Source organism: Sminthopsis crassicaudata, chromosome 1, assembly GCF_048593235.1.
Source record: "Sminthopsis crassicaudata isolate SCR6 chromosome 1, ASM4859323v1, whole genome shotgun sequence".
NCBI lineage: Eukaryota > Metazoa > Chordata > Mammalia > Dasyuromorphia > Dasyuridae > Sminthopsis > Sminthopsis crassicaudata.
The window spans coordinates 601,133,368-601,153,391 of NC_133617.1; the positions used below are offsets into that span (position 1 = coordinate 601,133,368).

Sequence of the window (20,024 nt, forward strand, 5' to 3'; positions counted from 1 at the left end):
TGGGTTAGTAATCCTTTTTCTATTTTGAGTTTGTCTCTACAGGATTCTAGATTCCTTACCTGTAAAAACTGAGGATATGAAGCAATGACTTCTCAGGTCCTTTCACTGATACTATAATTGATAATTTGATTTAAAACAAAACCTATTGTGAGGCAAGTATTACAAACATTAGTTCCATTTCAGATTAAAAAGTACTTTTCTTATTCAGTTGTGACATTTGGGGTTTTCTTGGCAAAAAATAATGGAGTGCTGGGGCAGCTAGGTGGCGCAGTGGATAGAGTACCAGCCTGAATTCAGGAGGACCTGAGTTCAAATCTGCTCTCAGACACTTAACACTTCCTAGATGTGTGACCCTGGGCAAGTCACTTAACCCCAGCCTCAGGGGGGGAAAAAAAAGAAAAAAAAGTAATGGAGTGCTTTGCCATTTCCTTCTCCAGCTCAATTTACAAATGAGGAAACTGAGGCAATCATGGTTATATCTTGCCCAGGGTCACATAGCTAGAGTCTGAGCTGGATTTACACTTCCCTCATACTACAGTAAAAGCACATTTACCTGTCAATTAATGCTCAATTTCAAGAACACAACATAATAAAAATTAGCATTCTATCAAGAAAGTTGAGGATAAATTTAAAACTTTAAAAAAACATTGCTGATATATTTCAACTAATGAAATCACTTCCATAGAATTCAATTGCTAGTTTATTCTTTTCTACTTCCTGTATTTTTGGAGCACCAGTAGCTAGAAACAAAAATGAAAAAAAAAAATTAATAAAAAATTTAACATTATAATAACAACATTCCCAAATTGAAAAGAAAAAGAAGCTAGGCCTTTTAGGAAAAAACAAAAACAAAAACAAAAACACCACACATCTGTGGTCTTACTATTGATGTGCCTTATTCTGGGAGCACATTCAAAAGGGAACGGAGGAAGAAAACCTAAGAAAATTCCCTCACCACCTACCTCCCCCCCCCCCAATTTCAATTCACAAGTTCAATTCCTCTTCAGCATACATGTTCAAAAATAAAAAAAATGAGGTGACTATTAGAATTGGCCACAGGTGCAAATTTGCCTTTTTCTTCTTTTCCACAAGGGATTATTTGAATCTTATTTCATCAATGTGGGTACCAACTCTATGGATGCACATCACAACACATTCTTGTGTTTTCATCTTTAATTCTTGTCTATTATCTGAGAATTCACTTGCCAAATGTCTCAAAGGTTGTCCTTTAGTTCTTTTTGCTAATTATTATAGATACCAAAGCTGGACACTGGCTAGCCATTCCTCATTCTCATTACTTCTGATCAAAAAATACTTGGCTATGACTTACCATCATGTCATGAACTGATGCTGAAAGCTACTACGCAGCAGTAACAGCCTATGTACTACTGTAAAGCTCTCTGCATTAAATATCTAATGGATGACATAAATCGACTGAATGGAAAGTAAATAAAAAGTTAGCAACTCAAGAAGAATATAAAACACAAATCCTATTATCACATAGAGTTCATAAGAGCAACAACAGCTAACATATAAAAATCAGTTCATGCCGAATTTACTGGAATAATAAACCAAAAACTTGAAGCCATTTATGAGTTTAAAAAAAATTTTTTAAATCTCCTTTTTGGCTAGTATGTGATTTACTGGTTCTGTTTCTGATATGTGTGTGTGTGTTTTCATGTGTTAAGAGAGCAATACTAATGATCAAACATTTATGATAATATTACTAAGAGTACAAAAACTTGAGCAAATTTCAAAACTCTAATCCTTGTTCACAAAATAACTCTCTTAAAGGTTGAATTTATGACATTATCTGGAAATAAAATGTATCCTTTAACCATTGAGGAATTCCCTCCATAGAAATAGTGAAAAGAAAAAAATATGCATACACACACATACTTATTAAGCAGACATTAAAATGCATCTAATTTCCTAAGCAAAAAAAAAAAAAAAAAAAAAAAAAAAAAAAATTATAGGTGGTTTGCACATTCTTCTAATAAAAGCACATCCTGACCAAAAAGCTTCTAAAATTTGGAAGTCTGAAGGTAAGAGGTATGGAAAACTGAAAATGATTTTTTGAATGCAGAAATAACTAACATATTTAAGAGCAAAAATAAAATGTGAATAAAATCAGGCCCAAAAAATTCTAACTAAAGGTGGAATGCAAGACATCACCAACTGTAATTTCACATTTTAAATATGATAAAAACTACCAAATGATAAAAACTCAGCTAACTAGAAGGGAGTATTTAGGTTTCCTAGAATAATAATTCTCATTTATGATAATTTCTAAGCAATTTAAAGATAATTTGCATAAAATATCAATAGGTAACAATTTTTTTAAAAATCAGTTATAGATGATAGAAGGGCTAAACCTATATGGTTACATTTTAAGACCTTCGAATATATTATGATCAACATATTAGATCCAATTTAGGAGGTAAGGGCATTGTAATTAAACCATTACCTGTTTTTAGCCTGCTTGAATCTCTCAATTTTAATTTTCTAGACACTAATATTTTTTAATCTTATAGCTATGAAGTCACAAATGTTGTCAATATGATTAAAAACTGTTTACATTAACCTGTTCCAAACAGAATATGGTTCATCATTTTTCAAACAATCCATCTGGTGACTATGACTACATGACTAATCTAGCTAAGATCAGTGGTGTCACAAAATAGAACACAGATTTCAGAAACTGGATCCTAAAGACTACATATTGACTTAGAAAACCACAAATTTATATTGTACTGTATTTTTATACATTTTGTTAATCATTTCCCAATTAAATTTCAATGTACTCAAGCTATACTTTAAAAAAAAAAAAAGTGATCAGGATGATTTTAACATCTCTGTTCTAGATTACAATTCTTCTAAGAATTATTAAAGTTAATTATTTTCTAAAGTTCCAACATAACTCTAACAGTAGCGATCTTAAACCATTACCCATTGCTTTTGGGAAAAAGTAAAGTTACCACTACCACCAACTACTTTCAAACAGGTTCAAGGAATGCATATTTTACTTAAAACTTAATCTCACTTATCAAAAACCCTTCTCTTTCCTTTTATGGAACACTAAGAAAGACAATGTGTGGATAGAAATAGTCAAATGACAAGTTCAGTAGTTGAAATGGCAACCTACCTGCTTCAAAGAATGGAATGTACAAACTCATTCCATACCCTCCCAAAAGATTTAATTTATATCAACTATGTAAGTTCTTGATTCACATTACACGAAACATTTCCACATTCTTCTCTTAACAATGATAGCAGGAACTTAGCAGTTGGCAATTGTGTCCATACCTGAGTAATTGTATCCTCAATGTAAGCAGTTTGAAGTTGCCAGAATTATACTGCTTCTGCCCAAAAGTTCCAAACCTTTTTACCATTTCTTATTTCAATTCATTTTTCCACCAGAGCTATTTCAATCTAATCCATAACCTTCTTCTGTTTAAAACGAACACAACTATAAAACCCTTTCAAATCAATCATTATCCAAATTCCTTTTCTATTTAACATATCCTTCAAAGTATTCATTTAAAAATTATAGCTTAATTTTTTCACTCTTCATATTTAAAAATTGAAAATAGCAGATAATATTCTTTGACCACCAATAAGTGGAATTTAAGAGAAAATAATTTCCTGACAATGAAGATCATGACATTTACATTTATTATTCAAATTTAGAAATTTTTTTGTGAAGTTATTTAGAAAGGGTTTCAAAGATAATTAATAAACCAGTTGGCTTCCCAGTATATTTTTAGTTTTGCAACTAACTCCATCCTTAGTACATTCTAAATTTTTATGTGTGAATCAAGTTAACTAATGAACTTAAAAACAGTGATTCTAAATATAATCCAAAAACTCCATTAATATAGCTGTCAGAGCACATGCTCACACAATTATCTATTGGCTACAGCTAGGATTAGCTTTAGATAGCTTGACTGCTTATGGCAACTCATGTTGCATATTTAAAGCCTCTTTAATAAAGACAACCTAACCAGAATTAGAACAAAAATTATTTTAATATCACCTTCTACTACCCTACAAGGCAAAATTTGGGATGTTATTTTATTTCTCCAACACTACCTGTCAACTCTTTTCTCCCAAGGAGAAGGAAAGGGGGTGGGAAAAGGGTTTGAAAGAGAGGGAAAAAAAGAGAAGATAACAGGTTCAAAGTTCTGAAGTGTTAGATAAAATATTTTAGATGGAATACAGCCTAAGAACACAAAATTTAAAGCATTTTTTGCTCATAGCACAATTTTGCTATAAAATTAAATGAGAATATTTCTTCAACAAGGACAAAGAAGCTAAAAAACTCGAATAAAACAAACCCGTAAAAATGTCAATTTACTACAAATGGTTCTGAGATTAACTGTGCAATTAAAAATAAAGTTTGTTATTATTTAACAATATTCCATATATTTGTCAAACAATGGGTAGAGACTGCTTTCCAAAAGCTTTTTCTAAACTCAAAAACCAATAACTATCTTCAATAAATATGGTACACTGTGTTTTAATAAAGGTGAGTAAAGCACATATGTGTTTACAAGACCAATACCTTGGACACTACGCAGTAAGACAATATTATGAAAATCCAGTTTATTTTTCATGTAGTGGAGAGATCCAGTCAATGTGAGCAGGTTTTTTTTCCATGTGTAATAATTTATCAAAATATGTATTTTTTTTATCCATAAGATTCTTCCTTATTGTCCACTCTGAAAATCTTGGGTTTTTCAGCACACCCAAATAAAGCTCTTAATTCTAGATCATTTCTATAAATTTGGAAGAAATGTGGTAAGTCTTTTCTGTAACATTTACTGCACTACATACAAATAGTTAAAGAGCAATTATGTTTCAAAAAGTGAACACTACAACAGCTCAGTTCAGGAAATTAAAGTTTTAGTGCACTCTGCTCCAGTTTTAGCCAACATGCTACATTGCCCCATTTTTGTCTTTTTTTTTTTTTTTTTTTTTTTTTTGCGTACAAAGTGAACTTGAGGATTTCCATTGAAAGAAAGAAGACACTGCAAGCGAAACAGTGTTAAGTTGCCCTTTTTCTTAAAGACCTGGACATTTTAAGACAGAAGCTTTGCAAAACATTACACATTTTTTTTATTAAATGAGAAACAATCTCATTTGTTACATCGTCACATTGCTAGTCAGAGAAACGCTGCAGTGATGAAGAAAGTCAATGTTGGATCAACCAAAGTCCTCATTTCTACAACATTCATTTACAAAGAAATTATAGTAATGTTCAACACAGCCCAACACAACATTCTTGGTTTTCTTCATAAAGAAGTCCCCCCAATATTTTCTTCTAATGGGGTATTTTACTACATAAATTATAGTTCTTCATTTTTACAATTCACCCCAAACTGTATGAGATGTATCACACTAAAACTTCTAAAGCTGTTAGAGAATCCTTCACACATCATCATCATCTGATGTGTCACTGCTGCTTGTCTCTGTGTCATCATTCTCAAAAGTGGGTTTGAAAGTGCTGTTTTTCCAGGGTCCAAACTTGAAGTCACAGATCAGGCCATTTTTCAAAATACCATTTTTTCTAAGACCATTCTTCTGTAACTGTAATGGAAAAATGCCCATGTTTTAGCAATTGAAAGAACCACAATAAAATAATATATATAATAAAATATAATTATGTATCAACACTATACATAATACATACTTATACAGAAGTATCAACAGAATATAAAAGATACATTAAAATCTCTGCCCTAAAATTCTATATATTTCAATAATGTAATATTGTACAATGGAAAAAACACCAGGCAGATTACAAGTCTAGTGAAAATGTGTGTCCCAGCTATTGACATTAGGCTTTTTAATTTCTTTGGACTGTTTTTTTATCTGTAATATAAGGTACTTAGACTAAATCTTTAGTATCTTTCAGCTCTAAAGGTCTATGAATATAATGGAAAAAATCTTGGAGAATAAACTAGTAAGGAAAACACAAAGTCAACTCCTATTGATTGAATAAACTGCTTTCTGGACATAAAGTAGGAACTTTTGGAAGAACTAATTTACATCATCACAATTTAAAAAAAAATATCTGAAAAAGCATGGTAGGGAAAAGACCTGAGATTTTTAGTGAAATGCAAACTCACAAGTCAACAATATGATATGACATTAAAAAAAAAAAAAAAAAAAAAAAACAGTATCTGTTATGTCAATATCAGAAGGAAAGTGTTAAGTTCTAGGTACCCACAGTTTAAGAAAAAACACTGATAAGTTAACAGAACATTCAGAAGAGAGTACCAGAAATATGAAGGATCTTAAAAGTTCAGGCCACATGAAAATTAGTTGACGGAACTTGAGGGTTCAGAAGGGATATGATCACTATATTCAAGTCATAAACAAAAATAGGTGTAATTAATGGGTAAAATTTAAAAGGTAAATTTAGATGGGGTGTGAGGAAAACATTTCTATTAATTTTATAGAATGGCAGCATAGCCTATACCTTAGTCTTCAAGGAAAAGCTGATGATCACTTTTGGGTATGCTGTAATGGAGACTTTTTCCACAAAGGCTAGACTAGATCACTTACAACCCATTTACATCTCTGAAATTCTATGATCTCTCTGCCAAACCCATTATATGTTTTTCTTATGACCTAAAAGATATACAACCTCATACTCTGCTTCTATTTAAGTTTGGCAGGATACACCATGTGGTAAAAACCATTCAAATTTAAAAGTACTTAGTGACTACCCCACAAGAGCAAATTCCAAGCTTTAAGGTTGTGGTTGGGAAGGAAGAATTATTGATCCTATTTGAGAAGCTTTTCTCTAAATACTAAAGACATTTATTTGTAAAAGCATCAAACATTCATCAATAATTTTTCGAAAAAAAATTGTGCAAGCTAGGATTTTTTCCCCATGTCCAAAACAGTAAGTTAAGGCAGGAATATAATAAAACCATCAAGAATCTACTGATAATTGAAAATTAAGATGTAATTAAATTATATACTTTCACAATCATCATGCAAATTCTCAAGATAGCTAATAACTTGTATTAAGTAATGATTTTAAGTTACATTTTAAATTTCATTATTCTAATGAAAACTATAACTGCTTATCTAGGATTAGGTCTAATAATCCATATTTAAATTTAAGTATATTAAGCAATTTAGAGAGAAAACTAATTAGAAGCTGCTCTTCTGTTAACAAAACTTGAGGAAGTTCCAAGTTAATAAATATAAAAGTGTGCTTTCAACATCACTATTATCACAGCCATAGTATTTGTAGATCTCATATCTAGAGTTCACAAATCACACATAGAATGGGGCTGCAAACCATATTATAATCTCTAAAAACTAAACATTTATATAATTTCTTTTAGGTAAAATTAAGTCATCTTAAACCAAGAGCTGGGTGAATAAAATTGGCTTTGTAACATTCTTATTAGCAGTTCACTACATACTTGTTCCATGACAAACTAACTTTTGGTTCTGGATCTCAATTATCTAAATCAGGATTTTGCTTTCATTACTAAAAACAATAACACATGTATATGTGTGTGTAAAATGTAGGACAATCAATTTATCTTAATATCTCCTTTCTGATTAAAAACCTGATCCCTAAATATTGTCACAATTATTTCTTTAAAAAGACCAATGTATATTTATCATTTTTCTTATTTTGAAAGAAAAGGTGTGAAAAAAAAGACAAAGTACTTTATTAAATGGAACAGTGGAGAAAAATGGAGCTGACTACTGTACTATTTTCCTTCAAATGAGCTCAAAATAATTTACAAATAATCACTAAAATAAAGAAAAGTTGGACCACATGAGTTCTAAGGTTACTTCACTATATTTATATCTATGACCATATAATTTGAAGAAACCTATCACTAAATCAATTTTACACATGAAAGAGACACAGACAAATAGAAAGACATATAGACAGAAGAAGGGAGGAAAACAAGGAGAGAAATAGCCCAAAAGAAATATTAAAAACTGAGGTGGAGTTAGGCACAATATACTACAGGATCAACAAATGCAATGCAATTTTGAAAAGACAGGAGATTTAAAAAAAAAAAAAAAAAAAAAAAAAAAAAAAAAAAGGCATTTTTTAGAGTTGATACTGTTTTTCTTTTAAAACAAGAGACCTGAAAATTAAAATAATATATTTTGGAGAATATTCTAGCCTCCAAACATATTTCTTGCAGAAATTATGCAGGGCCCTAGTTTGTTCTGTAAAATTTACTTTTTCTTTCTAGATAAGAGAAAAATTTAAATATTATTAAGTATTATTTTCTTATAATATTGAGGGGTATTTCATGTGTTTCATTCTACAAAGATTTCTTCCTGAGTTATGGCAAGTAAAAGAACAGCATTATTACAGCAACTAGGCTAAAAAGCTATTAGTACTGCTGTTTTTAAAGCAAAATATGTCCACAACTAATTTAAAGTTGTGGATTCCTCTGAATATAAAACAAATTTTAGCCATTTATAATCTTAAATCAAACTGCTTATCTTTAATTATGCCACTTGGAATAAGGAATAGTACTATGAGAATAAAAAACACTATGGGAACACTTGTCTCTTATAATAAATTAATTATTACCTGTTCACTAATAACTTGGAATTCCCTCATCTCATCCTCTGTTAAGGGAGCACATGTCTCATCATTTTCACTGTCTTCCTGCCAACCCATCTCCTTTAACAACCTTTAAAAAAAATTAAAAAAAAGAAAAAAGATTAAAATAAAATATGATATAAGCACTTTGCCTCAAGTAGGAAAACATCATTTACAATATACTTAAGTAGATATAGACCAATATTTATCAGTGCTTCAGTGACAAAAAAGAATCGTAAAGTTAAGTCTAAATGGAAATAAAACTTGTCTCAAATCTGATCAAAAATACCCATCACTAAAATCTTTAGGTTAAGATAGCTAAAGGAGTTTGCCAGAGATTAAAGGGAGTAGTAGCTTTATTTTTTCTTTCCTTAAGTTTGTCATATTATCTATACATTAGATTTTTCTACTTATAAAACAATCCTGAAATAACGATTTCAGTTATTTAAGACGATGTAAAATACCACCTAAGAATTAAAATGACCCTTGGAAAAGATGAACATGTATATGTTATAGTAGTACTTTTTAATCTCAAAAGGACCCTCATAGTAAAAATCATCCTACGTGATCCAATATTAAGTGAAAACACTAATAATGGAATAATAATGTGACCTCCAAATATGTGAATTATCAACACCTAATTTGATGTTTTGGACAAAATAAGCACTAAACAAAGATGATTAACTTAATTCACTTTATATTCATAAAATTTGGTGTAATGGCTCTAAAAGCTCTAATTGGAGTGAGAGGAGGAAGAGGTCTGGACCTTTGATTTTCACTGATTTAGGAAAGACTACCAAAGACAAAACTCCTACTAAAGCAAATTGGCAGTTGTCCTGAAAGAGTTGCATAAGTCACTAACAAATTAAATGACTTACCCAGGCATAAGGTCAGTATTGTTGTATTGTTAGAGTTAAGACTTGAACTTATGTCTTCCTAGCTCCAAGACTAGCTTGTTATATAACACAATATTAAGCTGCCTCTAGCTACCTGATTATGTAAAATGTAGCAATTATTAATACTTGCAACAACCTATACTATAAGTAATTATTTTATTTTGTAAAATTTAAAATATATCATATTTAAGGTGTAAAGTTGAACTACTACACAGAAAAAATACAAACCCATGGAGGAAATATTAATGAAACAATAAATACAATACAGTAAACTACTCTCAATATTGATGAAAATATCACATCAAGATAGTAACTTTTCTATAATTAATAACGAGAAAAATGAAATCGTATTCCAGATAAGTTGGGCAAAGTGGCTAAAACTGACGAAATACATATTAAAGAAATCCATGCTGGAGGAAAAATTCCCAAAAAATTTTCAGAAACCAATTTTCAAGATATCACAAGGAAAGCAAGACTCTAAATCAGTTGTCCTCAAACTTCTTAAATAGGGGATCAGTTCACTGTCCCTCAGATTGTTGGAGGGCCGGACTATAGTAAAAACATAAACTCACACTCTGTCTCCGCCCCTCAGCCCATCTGCCATAACCCTGCGGGTTGCATCTGGCCTGTGGGCAGTAATTTGAGAACCCCTGCTCTAAACTAATGGAAAAGACCTCTGTAATCACTGATACAAAAAATGGAAGAAGATACCAAGAAAATAAGTGAAGAAAAAACTGGGGGAAAATGAATGTGTGAAGAGATGCAAAACAGAGGTTATAGTACAAATCAAGGGATAATATATCAAATTTTCCCCTTACCATATTAAGTGCATGGATAGAGAACTGATTACTGTAGTTTGAAACTAAAACACATAGACTATATTTTTCTTTTTTAAAAATATTTAATATTTATTAATAAACATTAATATTTAATAAATATTATAAAATAAAAATTTAAAAACCAAAAAAGGAATAGAAAACAAAGAAAACATTATCATGTGCCCAGCAGAACATCAGGGAGGATTCAAAACATACAACAAATTACCAGATTAAGTGTGTATGTGTGTGTGTGTGTGTGTGTGTGTGTGTGTGTTTTCATTAGTAGAAGAAATTATATTCATGAATGTCTACTTTTTTCCTTATTTCCTTATAATTTTTTCTTTGGTTCTCTGCTACACAGCTTATTTGTTCTATTCTTTTTTTCTCTTTTAACCTCCCTCTCTCTAAATAGGTTGTAGTTGAAAAGACATATTCATATATACACATGTAGATACACACATACACCACATACACACATCTTTCCTATCCCTGCTGACTCTCTAATTAAATTCTGATCCATAACTTGCCTCACTATTACTTAACCTCCTCCAACTCAAGGATTCCTCCTCTGTCTTCTTCTCTCACCTTATATTTCCCCACATACCTATCTCCCCTCCCTTATTTCTTTATAGATTTTGAAGGGAGTTGTACCCTTCATGGAATATATGTAGCATTGCCTATTGAGCCATTCCCGATATGAGTAACTGCAAGCCCTCCTCCTTCTCTCTAATGCCTCTGTGTCTATTCTTCTTCTGCATCTCATTTGCAGGATATAATTACTATTTTTATCTTAACTCTGCCATTGAGATACCCTATTGTGAATCTTAAACATAATATACATTCCCCATGTAAAAAAAATAAAAAAGAAAGAAAGAAAAAAAAAATTTAAAAAAGACACAACAATTTGTCCATGTTTAAGAAGTTTGTCCATGGGGCAGCTAGGTGGCACAGTGGATGGAGCACCAGCCCTGAAGTCAGGAGGACCTGAGTTCAAATGTGATCTTAGACACTTAACACTTTCTAACTGTGTGACCCTGGGCAAGTCACTTTACCCCAATAGCCTCAGCCTCCCCACCCAAAAAAGAAGTTGTTTGTCTATGTGGAATTCTCTAAAATTGATCTTTGATATTGGCCCTTATATGTTAAATTTTTTGTTAAGTTTGGTTAATAGAAAGTCCTGAAATTCTCTAAGTTCCTTGAATGGCCATTTTTTTCTCACTCAAAATTATAGATAATTTTGCTGGATATGATATTTTTGGTTGCACTCCTAGTTCTTTTGATTGTTAATAAATATCATTCCAGGACCTGGGTCTTTTACTTTAGGTATTAGTCTTATATGACTCTAACTGTAGCTCCATCATGTCTGAATTGCTTGTTTTTTGTTTTTCTCATTTCTTGCAAAATTTTCTCTTTAACCTGGGGGGGGGGGGGTTGAAATTTCACAATAATATTCTCATTTTCCACAAAAGATCTCATAAGTGGTGATCAGTGGATTTTTTTTTTTTAATTTCTACATTCCCCACATGTTCTATTATTCCAGGACAATTTTCTTGAATTATTTCCTGCTTATTGTGTCAAGATTCTTTTTTTGGTCACAACATTTCCTGCTTATTGTGTCAAGGTTCTTTTTGGTCACAACTTTCTAGCAGTCTAATTATTCTTATATTTTCTCTTCTTGAGCCAACTGATCCAAATCCATTGTTTTTCTTATAAGATCTTTCACATTCTGTTCCATTTTCTCATTCCTTATGTTTTGTTATTTCTTGGTCTCTCATAGCTTCACTGGCTTCTCCTTGCCCAATTCTAATTTTGAAAGAATTAATTTTCATCTCAGAGACTTTGTAACTCCTTTTCTAGTTAACTTTTTTTTTTTTTAATCTTCTTGGTTTTCTTGGATTTTAAAAATTTTCCTCAATGTCTTTTTGAGTTGTTCTATAAATTCTCTTTGGGCAGAGAGCCATTTTAACATTACTCTTTGGGGTAGAAGTTTTTTTTTTCCTCCCCTGTTCCCGTAATATGTTTCAATGATGGGGTTCGTTCTTCTTTGCCAGTTCATTCTTTGTTTTTTAATAAGAGATATTAGTGTAAACACCTCTGATCATGAGTACAGGGGGGAAGGGGAAGGGAGGGTCAGGGTGAATAGATGGTGCCTCAAGCTTCCCTTTGGCTCTCCTTTCTGACCAGGAACCTCAAACCAAGAGCTCCATACTCCTCCTGCAAATGCCCACAGACAACAGCATTCCTTCTGCCCTCACCAGGTGCTGATTCCTTCTCACCCAGGGCCAAGTCTCAGCAGCCCAACTGAGCTTGGCATTTGCAATTAGCCGAGTTGTCTGAGAGTCAGATCCCAACTCAACAAACAGTTCAGGAAGTAAAAATCTCTGGTTCCTGCAGAGGCTCCAAACATACCTAGCTAGCCTAAGGACTCTCCATTTGATGTTTCTGTGGGACCTAGCCTGGAGGTATGTGCACTTCAGACATCCCCAGCCTGAGGTCTTTTCTTCAAATATTCTCAGATTGTACCAGGAAGATCCCTGGTTCTGCTCCAAGTTCTTTTGATTTTTCACCTATCTATGTTCACCCTGAGGTACAAATCTGGGAGAGCTTGAAATGTATCAACCTATTCCACCATCTTCCCAGAATCCTCCAAATATATTTCTTAAAAAGAACAAAATGCTCTTCATTCAAGTAATGAAAAAAAGAAAAGTTCACAAGCATGTGGAGAGTTAATGATTATTAAACCGTAATCTTAACCTTTTAACTTCTACATTCCTGCCATAATGGACATAGGCCAAAAAGGCAAAATGAAGCCTATAGCTTCAATAGCTATTTACTGATAGTATCTATCCTGTCACCTAGTTTGTTATCTTAAGACTGAAAAAAATCAATATGAAATCTATCCTATTACTTGTAAAATTCAATAACTAATACTACAGAGTTTGTTGAACAGTAGGTGAAGATGTTGAATTTGAAGTCAGGAAGTATGGAGTTCAAATCCAACCCTCAAGTTACCAATTAGCTATGTGACTGAGCAATTCACTTAACCTCTCAGCCTCACTTTCATCTGTAAAATGGACATGAGACCTTACCTCACAAGAGGAGTTGTGAGAATTAAATGAGATTATTTATACAAAATGCTTTTTAAATCTTAAAGTTCTACATTTGATGATTTAAGTCTTACAATCACTGACATTTCCCCTTATAATAAACAGTACAAGCTAAGATGATGTGCATTTTGGAGGGGAAAAAAACTAGTATTTTTTTCATATTCTATTAGCAAACATATACATTTCCACATAGGGAAAAAAAAGGGGGAATGGGGGGGTTGAACATAAAAACAGATTCTACTTTAAAATGCTTAGATCCCCTTTTTGTTCTTTCAAAGCATACAATAAATTCAACAATTTATTTCCAAGCTATCCTACTTGCCTGAATCTCCTATATTGTCTTCTGTGTATCTTTTTTTGCTTCACTGATACACATACTTTTTGGGGTATGGGGGCAGGAAAGAGGGAACTACTATCCCTCCATTCCCCATTCCTCACAATCCCATACACCACCTAAAATGCTCATTTGTCACAAATAAGCATAATCAAGAAAAACAAATTTATAAATTAGCCTCATCTCTAAATCTGCATTTCATTCTGCAATTTCCCTTCACCTCTTTGTCAAGAAAAGGGAAGGCTATTTCATTACTGCTGCTCTGAAATCGTGGTTGGTCTCTATGTGCATTTCAATGATGATGAAATCAAGATTATGTCACATCAAGAAAACAAGCAGAAAAAAATTACAAGCTATTTCAGAATAATTGAGATGTGAAGCCAGTAAAGAGCTGAAAATATCTAAGGATATTGTTTTTAAGAATATAATCACACAAACTGATAGCTAATGAGAGATGTAATCAGATATTTCTCAACAATTACCCTCAATATTTGTATGACAGTAGACATGCTTGAAGGCAATTTGCTCTTACATTCACTAAATACTGTGCCAGCAATTTTATCATGCTACTCATTACTGTGCAAACTCTCTTCAGACAATCCAAAGATAAAGTTTTAGTTTAAATTACCTTAAATTTCAAATTAGTGGAGACTGTCAGCAAATTTTCACTAACTTAAAAACATTTCTGATGGCTACAAAAATCAAACTAGAAATCATTAGATTTACTCTTAGAAATAATCTGTACCATTTAATATAGAAAACCTCATATTAGTTATAGGAAAATAATGATTTTTGATAAAAGATAATAGAATTAAATACTAACCTATGTTCTGCCTCAAGTGAACTTGAAAGGACATCAGCTTGTGGAAAGGTAGAAGACCGAATGATCTGTTGGGAAATCACGGAGGCATTGCCATTCTCTTGTGAAATTTCATTTTCATCAAAATTTCGGTTTATGTCTCTTTCATGGTGAGGGTTGTTGCTATTATGCAAATTAAATGAGTCATCATCCTAATAATTTCAGAGAGTAAAAAGTTACAATTATACATCATAGAAGTCTTGAAGGTTTATAAAATAATTTCCAAAAATTCTTGTTACATGTCTTAAAGAATAATTCACAAATTTGAGACTTCACAAACGAAATTTCCCAAAGATACAATCAAATTCCAGAAATTGTACAGAAGCTATTTGAACTAGAAGTATACCACTGGCATTAAATGGACATATTCAAAAATTTATATGAATTTATTTTTCATAACTCATATTTACCTGACTCCTTTATAATTTCAAAAATGTGTGTCCAAATTAAAATTTTCAGGTACTTAAAATAATTGTTTTTCTTGTACTGTAATTTCCTCTAACTATTTTACATTTTTGTCCTTTTCATAGGACCTGTACACAGTTGAAAATACTTCAGTAGAAAGGCAATATTGTATACCTGCAATGCTAGTCAGGATATACTGCTTCTTAAAGAATATTAGGGTAAAATATTATTCCAATAAGGAATTACTGCCAGCATGAGGTTTTCCTACTGGAATTGCAGGAATAGATTAATTAAGGTTAATAGCCACTTTCATAAGAACTTATAACTTGCCCCTGACAGGAAGATAGGTTCATGACTGCAACAATTGACAATGGCTATTTTCTGTCTCCTGTTCTTCATCAAAGAGGCTGGAATATATTACATGTTATATGTACTCCTTAGAGCTCAAGTAAGAAGATGAAAGGAAATTAAAATAAGTAAATTCAAAGAAGCAAGAGTTATAAACTAATCAAAAAGGCTTACTTTAGTAGAAAAAAAAGGTAATGCACATTTTTCTCCCTCTCTATTCTTCCCAAACTCTCTAAGAAGCTAGGTGGCAGGGACAATAGAAGCACTGGGCCTGAAATCATTAAGACCCTACTTTGAACCCAGTCTCAGTCATTCATTAACTATATGACCTTGTACAAATTACTTAAACCTGTTTGCCTCAGTTTCCTCATCTGTGAAATAAGAATACCACACAGGCACCTACTTCTACTAGCTGTTATGAAGATCAAACAAGTTAATTGTAAAACACTTAGCACACTGCCTATGCACTTTAGTGCAAGGTGTTATTCAGTCATGTCCAACACTTTGTAACTCCATTAGGGGTTTTCTTGGCAGAGATACTAAAGTGGTTTGCCATTTCCTTATCTAGCTCACTTGACAGATGAAGAAACTGAAGCAAACAGAGTGAAGTGACTTGCCCAGGATCACAAAACTATTAAGTGTCTGAGATTAGATTTGAACTCTGGAACTAGAGTATTCCTAACTCCAGGCCTACCACTTTATTCAAGTGTTACCTAGCTGCCCTAAATACAATGTAAATGCTAGCTATTATGATGATTAATAAAAGCTTTTATTATGAACTTGAGAAATTTCCATTACAAATTAAAAGCTTAAACACATAAGATCAAATGCATCATTAGTCTGACAAAATCTTATTGGTTTAGTGAATTTTTCAAACATCTTATATGTTCACGTGTTCTTTTTCCCTTCCTCATGACCAATACTGTTATTCATAGCATTGTTAATCATGAACAAGAGTTGTATCACAAAATAGATAAGCAAGGACTAGTTGAGATCTAATCCTCTAGAGAGAGTATCCTCAAAAATCAATGTAATCACACAATTAGTTTTTACTTGGTTATAATCAAAAGCAATATGGCATACAGAGGAGTGAGAAAGCCTTGAGACAAAAGGATCTGGGTTCAACTTTTGCCTCTGAAACTTAATGGCTCTCAATGCCTTATATAACTGTGACAATAGTAAGAGAGCAGGTGCCCCACTTGCATTGATACAGGAAGGTTTTGCTTAACTAGAAGAATCTACAAATTGTAATCATATGTCCAGTACAAAATTACATTAATGAAATAACTTTTTTTCCATATAGTTCTTTTGACTTTTCTTTATATTATTTCTGCATATTTTTATTTAATTAATTATTTCATTATATTTACTAATTGCTTGTAGTAACAATAATCTCTCTCTATATATATATATCTATAATAAACAATAATAAAACAATAAATATTTAACTGTAATTTCTTAACTGTGCTTGTTATCTTATGTGGCAACTGCCTATTTTAATCATTAAATTTATGCATTAAAATTAATCTGAGCACATTGATGTGTTAATCTGTATTAACCATTTGATTGAGAAATGAATGTACCAGCACTTAACTTACATCCATCAAAAGTTTTTAAAAACTATTACCTTTTCTGGTCCAATATGACTTCCATCTTCATGTTCTTCCTCCACTCTGTCCCTTTTCAATGCTTTTAAGAATTCACTCTTCTTATCAGTGCGCATCCGGGTCAGTTTGGTTAGACGAGGCTGATTAAGTTTGTCCACAGGAGAAGAGGAATTTGAGCGATTACACTAATGAAAAAGATATAAACATAAGGATCAATTCCTGAGAAGAAATAACATCTAGACAACTAAACATAAAAAAAATTTTTTCCTACAAAGTTACTAAATTCACTAAATTAATATGGTTTTTGATATGTATTTAACATAAAAATATGTAACATTTCCCTACATTTCCCATACATTCAAATCTGGGGAAAAAAACTTCTAATAACACAAATTTCATTCATTTTATAAAGAACAGCACAGAACCTCTGACAGATGGGTTTAAAAGGGTTAAATAGGGTTTAAAACAAAGATTTTTTTTATAGCACTTTACGCAATTCACTGCAGCAATATTAAGCACTTCATTAACTAGAGATATCTCTCCTTTCAATTACTGCTCCCTTCTCTTCATTATCAAGGGAATTAATGGAGAAAAAAATGTGAAGGAAGGTGTCCTAAGCAGACCAGATTTCAAACTATATTATAAACCGGCAATCATCAAAACAATCTATTACTGGCTAAGAGATAAAATGGTAGATCAATGGAATAGATTAAATACCCAATACACAGTAGGAAATTAACACAATAATCTTGTGTTTAATAAACATAAAGATCCAGATTTTTGTTACAAGAACTCACTACTTGATAAAAACTTGTGAGAAAATTGGAAAAGCATTTGGCAGAAACTAGGAAATCAACATCTCCCCACTGTATACCAAGATAACATCAAAATGGGTACATTATTTAGATATAAAGAGTGATAAGAAAATTAAGAGAGCATTACAGTATATAAAATTGATCATTTTAATTACACTGAATTACATTGATATGAACAAAACTAATTAACACAGCCAGGAAAGCAGGTTAGGGAAAATTTTACACCAAGATTTTCTGAAAAAACAAAAAACCCTCATCACTCAAATAGAGAACTCCCCTATCAATATAGTTATATATGAATAAGAAGTTTATTCCAAGAAGCCAACAACACTTTTTTATCAGGATGCAAAGGATTGGGGGAAGGGTAGACACCCCATGTAAACAAAAAGAGCTTCAAGACTACAGTTCTCTGACTCAGAATAATTCAGAAGCACTTGGAAAACGAAGTTCTACTAACTACAAATGACTCTAGGCCTAATGTTCTATATACCTTGTGCCACCTAGCAGCTCCAAATAAAACAAGAAAAAATTTTAAAAATTAATAAGATAAACTAAAACGTATTCTCAAGTATTATTCTCTTCCTAAACAAAAAGCAGAATAATAAAATTATCAAATGTTCACTATTTTTCAGAGAAGGTTTAAAATTACTTAATATACTTAATATCCACATAATATATACATTATTCACTTAACTTTTTTTTCACTCCATGTTTATGGCATCATTAGGATTTAAATGCCTTATAAATGATATAAAAATATTACTATACCTCTTTAACTGAATTTGTTGATACACTAAAATTCTTGGCAGTTGATTTGAAGGCATTAAAGTTGCCAATGCCGTATGTAGACTCATGAGGGTAAGGAGTTCCAACTTTATTTTCTTTAGTTTGGCTTTTCCATTGTGTAGGCTAAATAAAGAAATAGATTATTAGGTATATAATTACTGTCTTTAAAAAAATAAAAAATGATAGCAAAAGAATTAAACATGCAATGTTTTGACAAAATTACAGGAAAACAGACTATTAGTTTTTGGTTTTTTTTAAAGGCATTTTAATTTTATTTTATTTTTTATTTTGTTTGTTTTCCTGAGGCAATTGGGCTTAAGTGACTTGCCTAGGGTCACACAGCTAAGAAGTGTTAAGTGTCTGAGATCAAATTTGAACTCAGGTCTTTCTGACTTCAGGGCTGGTGCTCTATCCACTGAGGCACCTCACTGCCCTAAAAAAGGCATTTTTACAAGACTTTTTAATAGATCTCTATTGTTTTAAAAAGAGGAGAAAATGTTATCCATGTCAAAGACTTAAGAAAAAAAAATGGAAGTAGAAATTTATTTAGTCAACAGATTTCTCCCCTACTTTCAAGCAAAATACTGAAGAATTTCCAAAAATCATAGTGGCTTCTTATAAACTGCTTTTTCTTTTCCACCAGGTAAATAGTGTAATAGAGAAAAGAATGCTCTAGATTATAACAACTATGTGGGCAAGTCACCAAGCTCTTTTAATTTAGAAGAAATCCAGTTGTCCAGATATTCTTGGGGACAAAAGCTGTTTCAGTTTTGCCATTTGTAAAATAGGGACAATGTTGCTTGTTCATAAGTGGGTGCCTCATTATTAGTTTATGCAGAATTTAATTTGTACTACTTGTTGTATTAGGGTTTTTCTGAGAAAAGCATTTTGTAAACCTTCCAAGTGTTTCTATGTCAATTGTGCTAATAATACAAAGTACATACTTTCTTTCCCTCCTACCATTTCTAAGCCTTTGTGATTCCCACAATTGACACTTCCTATCTCTCAAAGGATTTCTCAAATTATTGTGAATTCTACTACTGAATGTGTCATTAGCTCCCTATAAAAGTTTTATGTAAGAATGTCCCACAGCTCATTACATGACTCAATTGCAATCTAAAATATTATAAAGTTATTTATGTAAATTTCAAAATTTGTAAAGTTATTTTCTCAATTTATATTGTCAATTGTTAAGCCAGGAAGATCATAGTGGAAATATTATTTCTGTCACAGACTAAATAATCTAGTAAGTCAATTTAACATCTCAAAGATCTAGTCAACTCTAAAAACTACAAATTGGGGGGGGGGGGGGAAGTTGTCAACAAAAAAGCACATGTCCTGCCCCCTAACTCTAAATGTCTCACTCTAGGCATCTATTTTATACTATAATAGAATGACAGAACAAAGAATACAGTTGTGAAGTAGTTTTAAAATATAATTCAAATTA

General features: G+C 31.8%; 1 protein-coding gene across 5 annotated transcripts in view; it reads right to left on the reverse strand.

Annotated features, from left to right (window-relative positions):
- Window positions 1-5,094: 5,094 nt before the first annotated feature.
- GPBP1 (GC-rich promoter binding protein 1) overlaps window positions 5,095-20,024 on the reverse strand; it is an 88,072-nt gene continuing 73,142 nt past the window's right edge. For all 5 annotated transcript variants that reach the window (XM_074282470.1, XM_074282474.1, XM_074282471.1 and 2 more), the window contains 5 exons: window positions 18,560-18,700; window positions 16,997-17,161; window positions 14,581-14,768; window positions 8,591-8,693; window positions 5,095-5,589 (listed from right to left, as the gene is read on the reverse strand). In XM_074282470.1, coding sequence (XP_074138571.1) covers window positions 5,431-5,589; window positions 8,591-8,693; window positions 14,581-14,768; window positions 16,997-17,161; window positions 18,560-18,700 — 756 coding nt within the window. In that variant the 3' untranslated portion in view covers window positions 5,095-5,430. The remainder of the gene's footprint in view (window positions 5,590-8,590; window positions 8,694-14,580; window positions 14,769-16,996; window positions 17,162-18,559; window positions 18,701-20,024) is intronic.